Below are 17,402 nucleotides of genomic sequence, written 5' to 3' on the forward strand. Positions count from 1 at the left end.
GCCCATGTTGGGTTTGGACATGGAATTTGAGCAAAACAAGATGGAGATATCTTTGTCAGCATTCTTATGGCTGTACAAGTGAGCCTCATAACTTGATAAACAAGTATATTAAAGTTTTAGGCCCATTATAAAGGCCTACTATAAAAACCTATCTTATCTAATTATCCCCATATGATTTATGTAAAATATCAAACTGATTAATACTGATCGGAATAGAGTAGGGGACCAAATGAATTATTTTTCACATAGGCATTTTCAACATGTGAGTCTTTCAGAAGATACTGTCACAACAGTGTTCATTTAACTATTTACTGTATTATATTTCAACCTATAATACTAAAAACCACAATCAACAGATGTCCTAGAGAATCTTGAAAATGAGCTGCCTGATAATAGACTGTGCTATGAAATAATCTCCTAACTCTTCCTTGGGTGAGATAGATGATATTTTACTTCAACCGACAGAATAGGAATGTAAGAATTTTCAGCTTCATTATGCTTACATGATGTGAATACACATATCTGGCAGTTTTGTCTTAAAAATACACAGCCTCTCACTAAGTTTAAGCAGGAGAATGAGATTGTATAACACATTATATGAGGTCATATATTTATCTCCTTCACAATATGAAGAGAAAACTGTAAAAAGCAAAAACAGACCACTTCAATACAAGTCACAGGTAATTTCCATTCAAACAAAATATAAACCAATTTTAAGGAAAAGAAGACACTTTACAAAACATAAGTTATACTTTAATATTTCAATAACAAATAGCTCAAGTGAACTGTAACTGTCTGGCAAACACAAAATATTTTGACCTTACATTTTTAATTTTCTTTAAAAACCTTTTATTTTTCTCCTAGAAATATACATCAAATGCATGATACATCAGAAAAAAAATCATTAGCAATAAGAACAAGAGGAAATGTAAAGAATTATTAATACTCAGTGGGTATTTTTAAGATTTTTACTACGGAAGCAAATAGCAAATTCCCTACACAATTACGACAGTAAGTTTGTTGCATATTCTAGTGTCAACATTTAGATTTAATCCTTCATCTTTCCTCCCTCCATCCTTACTTAGTTTGCACTTCTATGATGGACTTACATATTTTGCATTATAGTCATGTGTCTTCCACTAAAGTCCTATTCCAATGCCTCATGTTGTGGAGGTGACCTTATGTTCTACCAATGGAGCACAAACTCTGGCAGCTTCTACCAAGCTGAAAAAGTTCCAATTATGAGTCCAGTTACTGATAGCATGTCAGAGAGGCTCATCACCAGAAGGCATGGTGAAGATCAAATGATAAATACCTATCATAACTACTCATGAAGGCCATCAGCTGAGGTTTAGAAGGGTGGCAATTTGCACTGGGGACAAGAGGTACCTACTCTGATGGAATCACTGATCCTTTAAATGTTACTTTGTGGCACAAAGCCTGCATGCAAATTTCATGAAGGAAGAGATTGTTTAAATTGCTTGTGTCCTAGCAGCCTGGATAGTGCTGTACAAAATAAATGCTAAATAAATCTTGGTTGAATTGAACTGAAATTATGTGAAAAACATCAATTAACACTAAGTGGTGAAAGAGTGTAATGAGGAAAAGAAAATAAAAACAATACAAAATATAAATGGAGACTGGACCTTGGTTTTTATTGTCTGTTTGCTTTTTTGGCCTATTTAATTTTACTAGCAGGAGATCGAGAAACTAATCTAATTTGGATTATGAAAACAAATCTTATCAACTAGTTTCCTCAGACTGTAGTTACATCTGGTAATTGTAACATAATTTTTTTTATTGCTTCACAGAGTAGCAATGCAAATTGACAGATATTTTATTCTTCTTTCTCTCAACCAACATTCCAAGAAGAAAGTAAAGCTATTCTCTAATACATCAATCCATATGCTTTTATACACATACATACACACATGTATATGTATGTGTGTGTGTGTGTAGTAAATGTTATCATATCTTTTATAACGAGTTACTGCATTACCAGAGAGTAGTAACATCCTGATAACATTAAAAAAAATGCTATTAAGTGTATTCTGGAGCTGCAACAAAAGGTTTGTAAAGTCTGATAAATTAAAATCTCTGAACCATAATCAGGAAATACTCAAAAACGTAGACTCCTATACCCTAGTCTCCTTAATTAATAATCACTCTTTTACTTCAAGATATTCCACTGCTGTCGACTGCAACACAGGCAATTTTAAAAGAAAGCGTTTAACAAAACAAGTTGCTCTTAATATATTCAACTGTAAAATCTCTGCAACGTTTTCTGATTGTTTCATGAATCCTGAGCATTTCAGAATGTCATTAAATTCAAAGAGCTAACAGAAATTATCTTCTATTTCTTCTGGATGCATTCATGTTCATAAAGGGATCGTCATCATCCTGAAATGACAGACAAGTATTACTGTATTGGAAAGCTGTTCATACTTCTTTTAAGGTAAAGAGGTAGAATAGCTTACAAGGAACAAAGCACCAGGATTCTCATGTTCTTTCCCCTGTACATAACAGTCTCATTCTCCTAGCTCTAAGACTCTCCCCGATCACAGACGAATGAGGCCTTTATTTTCAATTCCTCCTCTCAAAAAAAAATGAATAAGAGGCTATAGCAAGAAACACTCAGATGATAAAATAGCTTTTTATCATTCCTTTAAAAAGACTTTACTTGGTTTTTTTTTTAATCTGAGACCACACAAAGAAGAAGACTTACACAAACATACATAGTGAGAGATTTATAAGGTACATAAACTGCTTTCTAACCATATATGGGCACAAAATGAGTTTTAGGACTTCAAAAGTTTCTCTCTCTTCATATACATATACATACACACACACACACACACACACACACACACACACACATATATGTATGTAATATACACATTTACACACAAGCATATAGGTATGCATACATACTATTTTACATATATATCCATATATGCATACGCCTAAACAGCTATATGTAGTAATATATTAATACTCCACTAGTCAAACTAATCAAAAAGATGATAGGTGTGGATGACTTTGCAATATTGACATATTGCAAAGCCTTTGGGCTTTAAGGATTTATCTGCTCTTTATGTCCTTATATTCAAATAAAGATATAACTGTTCTGGGAATCTACATTCAATAAAATAATTACATTACAGAGAAGACCTAACTCAGGAACTATGATGTTGTCCAGTTTCCTTCTCTTGTGCTCATGTTTAACATCTCTAGAGTTCTTTTCAGCTCTATGATGCCATGATCCATGATCTCCTTGTAACATAATCTAGGCTGGAAATAAAACAGCTAATATCTTCGACTACAGAAAAGCAATAAGCCAGTAAATCTACCCTCCTTAATAACTTCTGGAACAGGGGCATTGCTATGGTATTTTAATTCAAAAGCTTTCCTTTTGGAGCAATACAGTTAAAGCCAAATAAAGATAACACGAGTACTAGACATCATCTAAGTAAGACAATTAAATGACTGTCAATAAACCTAAAAGAAAGATTTTTTTTACATTAGTCCAATGTAGATAACCATACTATAGAAACCTAGAAGTTAATTCAGAATGCATAATATAGCTAAGGGTCACAAAAAGTGGAAATGTAATTATAAAATTCCATAATTCATTATTTCTTTTTCTTTTAATTCAGGCAAATTATTTAAGTAAGACATTGTTCTGAAGTGCTTTCTAGAAAATAAAAGTGTTGGCTAAGTCTGACTCTATGATATTAAATGATTTGGCTCATAAACATACAATATGGATCAGCGAGGGGGATGAATATCTTCATGTAATGTTGGGCCTAGTAAAATCTCGAAAGGCATGTCAATAGAATTAATTTTTTTCAGCTTCAGCAACTAAAAAAGATTGTCTACAAAGGTCTTGATGGGTTGCAATCTGCATTGACAGATAAAATATTCACACTGAAGAAATCATGACTCCTTGAAGGATGAAAATACAAATACTTTCACAGTTACGATTAACAAAAATTGTCTTAAACCAAAACAGAATTAATTTGCTAATTGGTCCTCTCATTCTGTGAACTTTTAAGTAATGGTCAGTTTTCAACTATGACATATACTTACATACAATCTAACCAATAACAATATTATCAATACCACTATATATTTAAAACATAGCATTTTACTAGAGATAGCACTTACTAAACAATTTTATATCTATGATCCCATGTGATCTTTACAGAGGAGGATTTTACAGAAGGCTAAACTGAGGTGAAATGATTTGCCAAAGGCTGCTACACAGGCATCTCTATTGACTAAGTGGTCATAAGATGGTCGTCTGCTCATGATGGACAAGAAAGAGTGGTCCAGAGGTAGAAAAATACATTGGGGGACTTTCCAAAGAATGAGAGATGCTTGGGGCAGCTAGGTGGCGCAGTGGATAGAGCACAGGCCCTAGAATCAGGAGGACCTGAGTTCAAATCCAGACTCAGACCAGACAGCTGACACTAACTAGCTGTGTGACTCTATGCAAGTCACTTAACCCCAATTGCCTCGCAAAAAAAAAAGAAAGACAGACAGTGAGAGAGACACAGAGAGAGAAATGCTGATTACCCTATCTGATTAAAATCAGAGGGCACACCATCATAGGATCTAAAGATAAGTACCCAAGACAAAAGGGGCAAGAAAAACACAGACTGGTGCCAACTAAACATGCTCAAATATACTAATGAAAAAAACTGGGGACTCAGTCATAGGCTAGAAGTAAATGTGAACCCAAGCTGCTTCCATTCTCTTCTCTTTTACTTCCATTAAGTCCCACCTAAAATCTCACCTCTACAAGAAGCTTTTCTGGATCTCCTGCACTGCAGGTGTCTTCCTTTTGTGACTGTCTCCAACAGATCCTGTATGTATCTGGTTTGTACATCGTTATTTACATACTGTCTACTCCACTGCACTGTCAGTTTCTTTAGAGCAAGGGCTGTTTTCTGACTTTCTTTGTATGCCCAGCACAGTGCCTGGCACATAACAGGCATTTAACCAATGCTCACTAACATGACTATCCTCCCACACAGCAGGTAATTCTTCTCTGAGGTCCTTGTTCAAACTTTCTCTCCACCATCCCTACTCTTCTTATTCACTATGAGCTTATTCATATTCACAAATGAGCCAAAAAGAGGGAGAGAGGGAAAGACAGAGAGAAGGAAGGAAGGAAGGAAGGAAGGAAGGAAGGAAGGAAGGAAGGAAGAAAGGAAGGAAGAAAGGAAGTTACTCATATACTTTAAACACACACAAACATCATGAATAATGTCAGTAGAATAAAAGATTTATTTGGTGATTTCTTTTAGTAAAGATTACAGAAATGTATTTGGAATTTGTTAATTGTACAAACAGAATCAAAGCTGTAACAACAATGGTAACTTACCTCATCTGATTCAAAATCAACTCCTTTAGCTGTCTGGCTCTGGGAACTTTTTCTGCTAGATGTAATGCTTGAGAACCTTAAACATTAGAAGAGATGGAATTCATCAAGAGAATTCCTTGAAGAATTTTGCAAAACAGTTTAGTACTTATATTATATTCTTATTAACTTATATGCTATGGGTGGGTGGGGACAGGAGAACATGAACACATATAAAATTAAGCAGAATAAATATAAAGTAATGAGAACGGGGGAACTAACAGTTAAGGGATCAAGAAAGGACTCAAGGAAGTGGCATTTGAGCTGGGCTTTAAAAGTAACTGAGGAATGGACCTAGGATAAGAAAACCAAGTGGGAAAAAAATCTTTGTATCAAATTTCTCTGATAGAGGCTTGGTATTCAAGATATAAAAACAATAAAGAAATAATTTTTATAAATAATGTGTAACACTGATAGTCATTCCCCAACAAGTCATCAAAAGATATGAACAAACAGTTCTCAAAAGAATTGCAGAGTATTCACAACCACATGAAAACAAGCTCCAAATCATAACAATAAATGCAAAATTAAAACAACCTGCAAACTGGCAAGAATGACAAAAAAAAATGGCAACATTCAATTCTGGAGGGGTTGCTCTTGTAAGGCATACTTAAAGAAGATCACATCTTCATCCAACACATAACTGACTGAAAGATGCAGAGAATAAAAGAACCCACTGTGCCTATTGTCTGTTGAGTATAAAAAATATTTGATTCAGTACAGCAAAACACTGCCTTAAAGGCTCTCCTTCAACATAAGGTAACTTCTATGCACATGTCAAGATTCTGCAACAGATTTAACAACAGAGATAAAATATTATCCAGTGGCCCTCTGAATCTTTAATATCAAGCAAAACAACAACTAGAAAGAAGTACGCTCTCAAAAGGTGTACGCCACTGTCATAGAGATCTGGTCACTAATCATGAAACGGCAGAAATATTTCTTTATAGTCAGTGAGGTCCTTCAGATGCTCCTGTCTGCAGACGACATTAGCCTAAACGAATTGTGCTGCACTGGAAGATAGCAGAGACTCCTAAATGAGTTCCATAATCACTTAAAGGAATCTGACCTTATGATCTACACAAGAAAAACCAAATGGATAAAGAATGCTTGTTGTCCAATCAACAATATGTAATTTTGTAAGCAACTTATAGAACTGGCCATAAGTATATTTCTTGAATAAACACAGCAATTAGATAAATGAGCTGGTCTCAGAATTGAACAGGAGAAGGTAAGTGAGCTAGACTAACTTTTGGAAACTCTAAATTTACTTTAATAATCTCAGACTTTTCCATGAAATAAAATTCCATATTTTTAATACCAGCATTTTTCTGGTGATGCTATATGCCTATTAACCATGGGACACTACAATCTCTGAAAATGTGTAATTGCCAAAAAGAAACAGAGAGGCACATGGTAGGCACAAGCAGGTTGCAACACAATATAAAAGAGAAGCATTATAAAAAATGTTCTCAAAGAAATATAAAAATAAAAAAATGAGCTGCTCACAAGGTGAAAGTTAGGCATAAACAATTGACAAATATCATATTCCACTGATGACCTTACAATGTTAGGGGAACTTGAGAAAGACTCCCAATACACTGGTTAGATTCACTGTAATGAATTTAATAGAGGATACAGATATAGAGAATGAGCAGGCATGAATAGGTTGCAATCTGCATCACTGGAAGGAATATCAACATGGATGTCATTACAGAGCCTTTAAAGTATATTGAAGTAAAAGTAGTCAGTACAATTCCCTTCATCTATGATTGTTGATTAAATACCACACTTAATTAAATTAAACAAATATTAATTAAATTCATAACATAAAAGGTACTCTGAGTTCTGGGAACACAAAGGTGTGTGGTCGGTGGGGGCTGATCAAAAAAAGTTTCATGGAGGGGGTGACAGAAGCCACATGAGCCATGAAGGAAGAAAGAATTTCAATAGGCACAAAGTAGAGAGAGATTATCACACACAAGGGATATAACTTTTGGAAATGTTATAGAGGCAGGGGAGTGTAAGACAAGATTAGGAAACAGTGTTCTACTTTGAAAGGAATGTAGAGAAGGGAAAGTAATACAAAATAAAGCTGGAGAGGTAAGTTGGAGTGGAGTGGTTTAAGTGACTTGGCTAAAGATACATAGGCAATGAGAAGCTACTGAATATTTCTGAGTAAGGTAGTGATGTAGCCAAACCCGTGTGCATTAGGAAGATTATCCTGATGTCTAGTAAAAGATGGACTGGGAAAAAGACAAACCTTAAGCAAGGAGACATTATTACTATTGCCCAGGGGAAAGAAAAATAAAAACCTGAACTAGGATGGTAGCAATTTAATGGAAAAGGGAAAGGGCAGATGCAGGAGAGAGATGAGAGGTAAAATCAGCAGCACCTGGCATCTCCTACCACCATGCCTTTGCACAAGTGGTTCCCCATGTGTAGAAAACACTACGTCTTCATCTCTGTGTCTCACAGAATCCTAGCTCTCTTCAAGGTATAGCTCAAGTGTCTACCACCGGGCCTGCATTCAATGCTTTTCCAGATCCCAGGGTTACGTCTTCATGTCATGGTGGGGCACTGGAGCAAGAGTTTATTATAGACTTAGTTCCTTTACTCAATAACCAATGAAATGACATTAGAATCTATTTTTACTATTTATGTCTCTATATGATATGGTTAAAATAATCTAAGTATCAACAGCCTCTCTATGGCAGAAAAAAAATACAGATGAAAGTTTCTTGTGTGTGTATATGTGTGCGCGCACATGCGTGTGTGCGTGCGTGTGTGTGTGTGTGTGTGTGTGTGTGTGTGTGTGTGTGTTTAGGTTTTCAAATGTCTCATTCAAAAATGTCATAGCACTTACTTTTTATCTACTTTGGAAGTAGTGGGGAAAAAGTCATCTTCCATGTCAGAATCATCATCTTCAATAACCTGAAGGAAAGAAACATCAAAGACTCTCTCATAAAACTAGTTTGCTTGAATAAAAACTAACTATATTACTGAATTTTAGATTTTTTTCTAAACAAAAACATATTGCTTGTGAGCAAATCCTAGAGAGGTATCATGTCAGTAGCATGATGCTCATAAGAACTATCTCACTTCTGATCCTCCTCCAATGCTATTCTGCAATAAAAAGAAAAAATAGTCATCCACACTACTTCCCTCCCTGACCTAAAACAGGTCACCTACACCACCTAGGTAAAAAAATAACTAAAAATATTCGTTGGAGTGTGCAGGTGTTCACCCTATATGCTACTTTCTTGGGAGTTTGCCAATTAATCAATGAGTAATCCCCAAACTAATAACTGAAAGTAAGATACAAAATTCCTTCCTGTCTGAAGTCCAGACCTGTGATATTTCATCAATGTGGAGAACTCTCAATATGGAAACTCCCTCTACCAGTGCAACTTATAGGAGTTGCCTGGGGGTAGTGGGAGGCTGAGACTTACTCAGAGCCAAACAGTCAGTATAGCAAAGGCAAAACTTTAACCTACATCTTACTAACTCCAAGGCTGGTTCTCTTCAATTAACCTGGCAGACTCTTTAGATCCTATCTTTAGAAGGAGGAACTGTGACCAACTACTGCCAATAGTTAAAACTTGGTGCTAATGAGTTTTGGTTTCTATAAGGGCTTGTCAGCTTTGCTAACAGATGGCTACAGACTGCATCTTAACCCTGGCCAACAGGAGGCAGCTTGGTACAGTAGACAAAGGAAGACTTAGAGTAAGAATCATTCAATCAGTACTTAGAACAGGAAGGTTCCATGTAACCTCTTAATTTTAGAGATCATACAAGGACATATGGTAAGTCTAAGAGCCAAGACCAACGACTAGTTCTTCTAAATCCCAATCTCGGATTATTCCATTATATAAACACAAGCCCCTAGTTCAAGTCCAGTTCTGCCACTTACTAGCTTGTATGACTAGGAGCAAAATGCTTAACCTCTTCTGAGTTACTATTCCTTTATCTGTAAAATATTTAACACTATTTACTTTAGAGGGCTGCTTGAGGATTTATTCTGTAAATGTAATGTATTATATAAACCTAAGCTACTGTTATTACTATTTCACAAATAAATGCTATTGACTATAAAGGAGACAGGCTGAAAGTATAAGTTGGGTAGTGCAGTATAAATCCATTACCATGACAGAAATGTAATTTAAAAATCCTCTCAGTATAGAACACATTTGTACAAGGTAATCAGGGTCCCCACTATAAAATAAAAATTCTCTTCTAATGAAATATTCCAAGTTCCCATAATATACCCTCATTGGTCCAGCTTGTCTATGCTGAGTTTTATACTTTATAAGGGGAAGGATCACCACATATTTACTTTGCACTAAATGCACAGAATATAAACAATACACATAAAGACAAAATACATGTTACTTAATAGTTACCAAACAGGTAATATGGAAAGCACAAGATGCCATATTTTTGTTATGTAGTCTTTGTTACTTTTTAATCTACTCGCAGAGCTCAGATTTAGTACATCACAATGTTGAGTACATAAATTGCATAAGTAAAAAAGCAACATTTCTTACCTCTGAGTAATTCTTAGTTGTGGCACTACGGGTGGGTTGTTGTGCAGATTTAAAGGCTAAAATAAAAAAGATGAAACACAAAATGTATATTTTTTCTTAAAATAACAGTTTGCATATTTTATGCTTGGTGATTTTCCAAGCCTTGTTTGCAAGTATCCATTATGAATAATTTCAAAACCATTTGTATCTGAATCTGTCTTTTAATCTGAAGAGTTGAGTCCCTAGCTGATGTTCTCGAGTAAAATTAAGCCACAGTTTATTCAGATATAATTGTAGCAGTTTTTATGAATTGTTCTATCCTGTAATTGTAACACACTTAAAACTGAACTTGAACATCTAATAAAGGTGTTAACTAGAAAAACCATGAAATATTCTGCTAGAGAAACCTAAAAACAGGCTTGGTACAGGCGTTTCTATCCATCTTCTTAGCTCAACAGAAGCAGCACAGATGTTGCCAGCCTCTATATTTCTCTCTTCATCAAATTAACACTGATTTTTCTGGAAAATATTGAAAAATATGGCCCAACAGAAAATGTCTTCTTTTGATACATATTATGACCTAGAATGCTCCAGTGGCTGCTTATTGCCTCTACGATAAAATATAAACTCCTCTGGCTTTTAAAGCCTTCACCACCTGGCTCCCACCTAGCCTCATTATACATTATTCCACTTCCAAATCACTAATAACAACAAACACAAATTAAACAACTCTGAGATTTCAATCCATATCAATCAAATTGGAAAAGATGATAAAGACAAAACTAACCAGTACTAGAGAGGCTATGAGAAAATAGGCCCTGATAAAATTTTGTTTTGCTTTAGAATAAAATTGTATTGGTTCCTTTTATTTTTATACCATGGTTATACCTCTAAATTATCTGCCACTGCCCCAAAATGAATCCTGCCTTGTAATAGAAAAATGCACTAAAACACTACTGGTAAAGCTGTGGATTGGTCCAACTGTCCCAGAAAACAATGTGAAATTATGCAAAAGAATTTAATAAACTGTTCTTACCTTTTGACCATATAATGATCTCACTTAGGAAATTAATGATAGAAAAAAGATCTTATATATACAAAACCATGCTTTGCAGTAACAAAAAATGGAAGTAAAGCAAATGCCCACTGACTAAAGCATGGCTGAACAAACTGTAACATATAAATGTAACAGAATATTATTGCACTGTAAAAAATGATAAATATGAGGAATTTGGAAAAACACATGAGAAGATTTAGCAGAACCAAGAGAACAAGATACATAATAACTACAATAATGCAAATATAAGCCAGCAGAATCCAAATTAAATGCAATGAACAATCCTGGTACCAGTGTACACATAACAAAATACAATTCCCTTTTCTTGGTGGATAGATGGTAATTAGAGATAATGAATGTTCAACATTATTATGTCAGTGGCTTTCCCCTCTCTTTTATCCAAGAAAAAGTTAAGAAGTTTTGGAGAATATACTGGGGAGTGAATATTATTTTTAAAAAGAGTCTTTTTAAAAAATTTATAGCACATATCTAATTACATTGTTAGTATCTCTATCTTTGTCTCTTCTCAAAGACTTGCTAATCTCATTACATATTGGTCTAAATAAAAGATCAAATTTATTCATGATACACTTTGAAAGCTTGAGGATAAAGGCTAGTTTAAAATTCTGGAACTAGAAAAATACAAAATTTTCCCTAAGGAAGCAGAGTAAGTGTTGGAGAATATTTTTTTTACCATCTTTCTACCTTACAGTGTTATTTCACTAACTTAAACATATAGTAGTACAGTGGAAAGAGTCCTGGATTTAGAGTCCAGGAACCTGGGTTTAAACCTGACTCTGTCCTTATAACTTTGAATAGTGAGCTGTGGGAACTGAATGAACTAGCCCAACTGTTCTGGAAAACAATTTGGAATTATGCAAGAAAAGTCTTTTCATACACAGTAATCCCACTACTGGGGCCAGCTAGGTGGCACAGTGGCTAAAGTGCCTGTCCTGGAGTAAGAAAGACTTGAATTCAAATTCAGCCTCAGACACTAGTTGTGTGACCCTGGGCAAGTCACTTAATCCTGTTTGCCTTAGTTTCCTCATCTATAAAGGAGAAGGAAATGGCAAACCACTCCAGTATCTTTGCCAAGAAAACCCCAAAACGGGTCATGAAGAGTCAGACACGGGGGTGGAGCCAAGATGCTGGAGTAAAAGCAGTAACTTGCTTGAGCTCTCCCCCAAATCCTTACAAATGCCTATAAAAAAATGGCTGTAAACAAATTCTAGAGCAGCAAAACCCACAAAAAGACAGAGGGAAACAAATTTCCAGCTCAAAACAACCTGGATGGTTGATAGTAAAGGTCTGCTGTGCCAGATGTGAGATGAGCGCAGTTCAGCATGGGCCCTGCAGGCAAAGACCAGGCCTCAGTGAACCTGGAACAGACCCCAGGGGACTGAATCACAGGAAGCTGTGGCATGTTCGAGACTTCTCAACCCACAAACGCCAAAGGCATCTTAGAAGGTCAGTAGGAAAGGTCTGTTGGAGTTGGATGAGACAGGAGAGAAGTCTGGCTCTAGCCCTGGCACAGCCCCAGGGCTACAGCTGCTTCCGGAGCTGTTAGCCCACAGATGATGTGGGGATCAAGCAGCTGATCAGAAGGGGATTGCAGGGATCTCTTTGCTGGCACTGAGGCAGGATTTTCTTGCTTTGCCCCTGCTTATATCTTGGTCCAGTCCTGGGTGGCAGTCTTGGGGTGAAAAGGAATGCTGGCATGGCAGAGCTTGTGGCAACAGTGCAGAAGGAATCCTCCTCACAGTTCCAAAGTAGAAAAGAGTGCTTGTGGTCACTCATAGACCAGAGCACAGGCCAGGAAAGGAGTAAACACCCTGCCTTTGATCATACCACCTTGGAAGAACTGAAACCTTACAGGTCCCTAGAAGTATCTCTGAAAACAGCTGCACAAAATCCCTAAAGCTTGGGACAGCACACCTTCCACACTGGAAGCAGACCCCTACCTTAAAAAAGAGTTTAAAGTCAAGTAACTGACTAGAAACATGAACAAACAGCATAAAAAAACTCAGACTACAGAATCTTATTTGGGTGACAAAAAAGATCAAAACATACAACCAGAAGAAGAAAACAAAGTTAAAGCTCCTACATCCAAAGCCTCCAAAAGTATGAATTGGTCTCAGGCCATGGAAGAGCTGAAAAAGGATTCTGAAAAGCAAGTAAGAGAAGTAGAGGAAAAATTGGAAAGAGAAATGAGAATGATGCAAGAAAATCACAAAAAACGAGTCAACAGCTTGTTAAAAGAGGCCCAAAAAATACTGAAGAAAATAACACCTTAAAAAATTGACTAACCCAAATGGCAAAAGAGGTCCAAAAAGCCAACAAGGAGAAGAATGCCTTAAAAAGCAGAACTGGCCAAATAGAAAAGAAGGTCCAAAAGCTCACTAAGGAAAATAATTCCTTAACAACTAAAATGGAGCAAATGGAAGTTAATGACTCTATGAGAAATCAAGAAATTATAAAACAAAACCAAAAGAATGAAAAAATAGAAGACAATGTGAAGTATCTTATTGGAAAAACAACTGATGTGCAAAATAGATCCAGGAGAGATAATTTAAAAATTACTGCAGTTCCTGAAAGCCATGATCAAAAAAAGAGCCTAGACATCATCTTTCAAGAAATTATCAAGGAAAACTGCCCTGATAGTCTAGAACCAGAGGGTAAAATAGAAATGGAAAGAATACACTGATCACCTCCTGAAAGAGATCCCAAAAGGAAAACTCCTAGGAATATATCCAAATTCCAGACTTCTCAGGTCAAGGAGAAAATGTTGCAAGCAGTCAGAAAGAAACAATTCAAGTATTGTGGAAACACAATCAGGATAACACAAGATTTAGCAGCTTCTACAGTAGGGGACTGGAGGGCTTGGAATATGATATTCTGGAGGTCAAAGGAGCTAGGGTTAAAACCAAGAATCACCCACCCAGCAAAGCTGAGTATAATCCTTCAGAGGAAAAAATTTATATTCAATGTAATAGAGGACTTTCAAGTATTCTTGATGAAAGACCAAAGCTGAATAGAAAATCTGACTTCCAAATACAAGACTCAAGAAAAGCATGAAAAGGTAAACAGGACGTAGAAATCATAAGGGACTTATTAAAGTTGAACTGTTTACATTCCTACATGGGGAGAAAATCAGATACAACTGAAACAACTCAATAATCCCACTACTGAGCTATCAACAAGACCATCAAAAAGGTGAAAGACAAAAATATCCTATATTTGTCAAAATATTCAAAGTTATGTTTTTTGTTGTTGTAACAAAACAAGAAGAATGGCCCATCAATTAGGAAATGGCTGAACAAATTGTGGTAGAGGAATGTAATGAATTATTGTATCATAAGAAGCAATAAATATAAGGAATTCAGAGAAACACGGAAGACTTCAGGCAATGCAAAGTAAGCAGAACTAGGCAAATAATATACTCAATTACTAGAACAATACAAATAAAAACAATACTAAAAGGCAGCCAAAAACTCTTGATTAACTGTAATGATTAATTTCCTATCCCTAAGAACTGAAGCTATGCCATACCTGCCTATTCTCAGTAAAGAGGTGAGGAATGAAGGACAGGGAATATACCATCAGACATGAGTATGTTGTACAAGAGATCATTTTTCAGGTATCGGTTGTAGTAGGTGGCCAGAAAAGCACTTTCTAAATCTTAAATTCTGTGAAAGTAGTGCTTAATCCACATATACATACGACACACACACACACACACACACACACACACACACACACACACACACACTTGTACAAACAATTTTTATGGCGGCAACCAACAGGAAAATTAGGGGATGCCTATCAATTGGGGAATCTGTTAACAAAATATATTATATGATTAGAACGGAATATTACTAGGCTGTAAGAAATAACAAAATGGACAGTTTCAGAGAAATATGGGAAGACTTGTAGGTACTGATGAAGAATGAAGTGAGCAGAACCAGGAAAACAACTTACACTAAAACAACAACAATGTAAAAATGAATGACTTTGAAAGACTTAGGAACTCTGATCAATATAATGACCAATCATGACTACAGAGCAGTGATGATGAAAAATGCTACCAACTCCTTTAAAAGATAGGTAATAGACTAAATATGCAATATATTTTTGCACATAGTTAATGTAAGGTTTTTGGTTTGACTACTGAATATTTGGTTTGTTTGTTTTTTTTTCCTGGCTAGGCAATGGTTGGTTAAGTGACTTGCCCAGGGTCACACAGCTAGTAAGCGTTATGTGTCTGAGGCCGAATTTGAACTCAGGTCCTCCTGAATCCAAGGCCAGTGCTCTATCCACTGTGCCACCTAGCTGCCCCCGACTACTGAATATTTGTTACAAGATTTTTGTTTTTCTTTTTTTTTCCCCTCAGTGGGAGAGGGGTATATGGGAGGATGAAAAAATAAATATTTGTTAATTGAAAAAAAATGTAATTTAAAAAAAAAGAGCTGCCTTAAAATCATTTTCTAGCAGTTTCATATAAGTATGATGTGCTCCTAAACCTAAATCAAAAGCCAATCTTCTCCTTCTTTTGACAAAGGCAAAAAAGCAAAGGCAGCAAAAGAGAGGCAGAGAAGAAAGAACAAAGTAGTTTGGAAAAAAGAAAGGAAAATGGTACAAGTGTGATTCTGCATCACTAACACAATGAACCACTTCCATGAAAATGCAAGACAATTTGTTCCTGAATTTTCTCTCTCCTTTCCACAGTATTCTATAAGGACACTTCTTTTTGCTTGCTAATTCACTATCCTCTTCATGGTAGCTTCAACAGAAAGACAGCAATTTACTAACAATTTCTTTATTTGACCCATACCACTTCTTCCTCACTTAGAACACATATTTCAGAAGATGTGCTTTTAAAGTAGGGTTATCCTTTGCTTAAGGCAAGAGTGCACTTAGTGCACCACAATTATAATTACAAAAAGATTTAAAATTCACTGAATTTCATTCTGAAATGAACTCTTATCTAATTAAAACACATTTTTCAAAGAGCCATCATCCAATATCAGAGAGAATAAGTTAAATTATCAATACCACCAAATTTAATCATATGGATAAAAAGGAAAAGACAAAAGCATACTGGTATTTCCAATTTAAACTACAAATTAATGAAACATTAATTTTCATAATTACTGCAAACACTATCAATAAACCTAAAACTCAATGAAGATCAAATTCCATATTAAGTTGCTTTAGCTACTTCAGTGACCATCTAGTCCACATATAAAAAAAGATCCTCACTACAACACAGCAAATAAATTGTCATCAGACTCTTCCCAAAAGAATGTCATCTCTCTTTTTAATGATTAGCTGTGCCAATTTGTGACACTTTTTGTGACAATGTAATTAGTCTCTTGGCTCTGTATATCCTCTATGAAAAATACAAGCTTTGTTTACGTTATAACTTGGTGACATGGCAGTATTCACTGAGGAGTTTCTCTGAAAATCTCATTGGCATACTAGTCAGATTCTGAAATGATTCAACAACAGAATGTGAGCAATACTGTTAATATCTTAAAAGGAACAAAATACAGGTCCCTTCTCTTTCCAGGCATAAAGGGAAAATTGCAAACATAAAAATCAGAGATCATGTAGGGTTATGTTCATTTTAAGAATTAGAAAACTGATGTCCAGATAAGTTAAATGATTTGACCAAGGTCACACAAATGAGTTAGTGGCAGAATTGGGATTAGAATCTGGGTCACCTAATTCCTAATGTAATTCTCCATGGATGAGTTTCCAAATCCAGAAAACACCAAGCATTACCAGTAATGTTAAATGCAAATACATTTTCACCTGGTGTTAAAAATGCCAATCTATCTTACTGATTTATATTTTAATTAGGCTGGTCAAATTAATTCCATCAAATGAACTTCATGTTGCATAGAATCTTTGATAACAATGCTATACTATTTATTCAGTCTGACAGCAAATCACAATCACAGAATTTCATAATTGGAAGGGACTGCAGTGACCATCTAGTCCACATATAAAAAAAGATCCTCACTACAACACAGCAAATAAATTGTCATCCAGACTCTCTCCTTGAAGACCTCTTATGAAAGGGAACCCACTACCTCCTGAGGCAGCTCATCATATTTTTGGATAGTTCTAATTGTTATGGTTGTTTTTTTTCCTGATATCAAATCTTAAAGTAGAGTTGATACTAGGAAAAACTTCATTTTCATATACAAAGTGTGAGAGGGAAATCAAAATATAAGATATGATTCCTGACTTCAAGGAGCTCACAATCTACTTGGGAAGACAAGGCACATAACATAGGCACTTTCAGTAATGGTTATAAATTATAATGAGCCATTAACACTAACTTGTCCAGTGCCCTCTATACCCCTAAAATTTTTTACTATACCAATTA

At 35.6% G+C, this 17,402-nt stretch overlaps 1 protein-coding gene across 1 annotated transcript in view; it reads right to left on the reverse strand.

Moving 5' to 3' along the window:
• Window positions 1-731: 731 nt before the first annotated feature.
• The window catches only part of MRE11 (MRE11 double strand break repair nuclease), a 67,710-nt gene continuing 51,039 nt past the window's right edge, over window positions 732-17,402 (reverse strand). Inside the window, 4 exon segments of the mRNA XM_021000568.2 lie at window positions 732-2,400; window positions 5,390-5,465; window positions 8,292-8,359; window positions 9,973-10,028. Coding sequence (XP_020856227.1) covers window positions 2,347-2,400; window positions 5,390-5,465; window positions 8,292-8,359; window positions 9,973-10,028 — 254 coding nt within the window. The 3' untranslated portion in view covers window positions 732-2,346.

Source organism: Phascolarctos cinereus, unplaced genomic scaffold (assembly GCF_003287225.1).
Source record: "Phascolarctos cinereus isolate Bilbo 61053 unplaced genomic scaffold, phaCin_HiC Scaffold_726;HRSCAF=1367, whole genome shotgun sequence".
NCBI lineage: Eukaryota > Metazoa > Chordata > Mammalia > Diprotodontia > Phascolarctidae > Phascolarctos > Phascolarctos cinereus.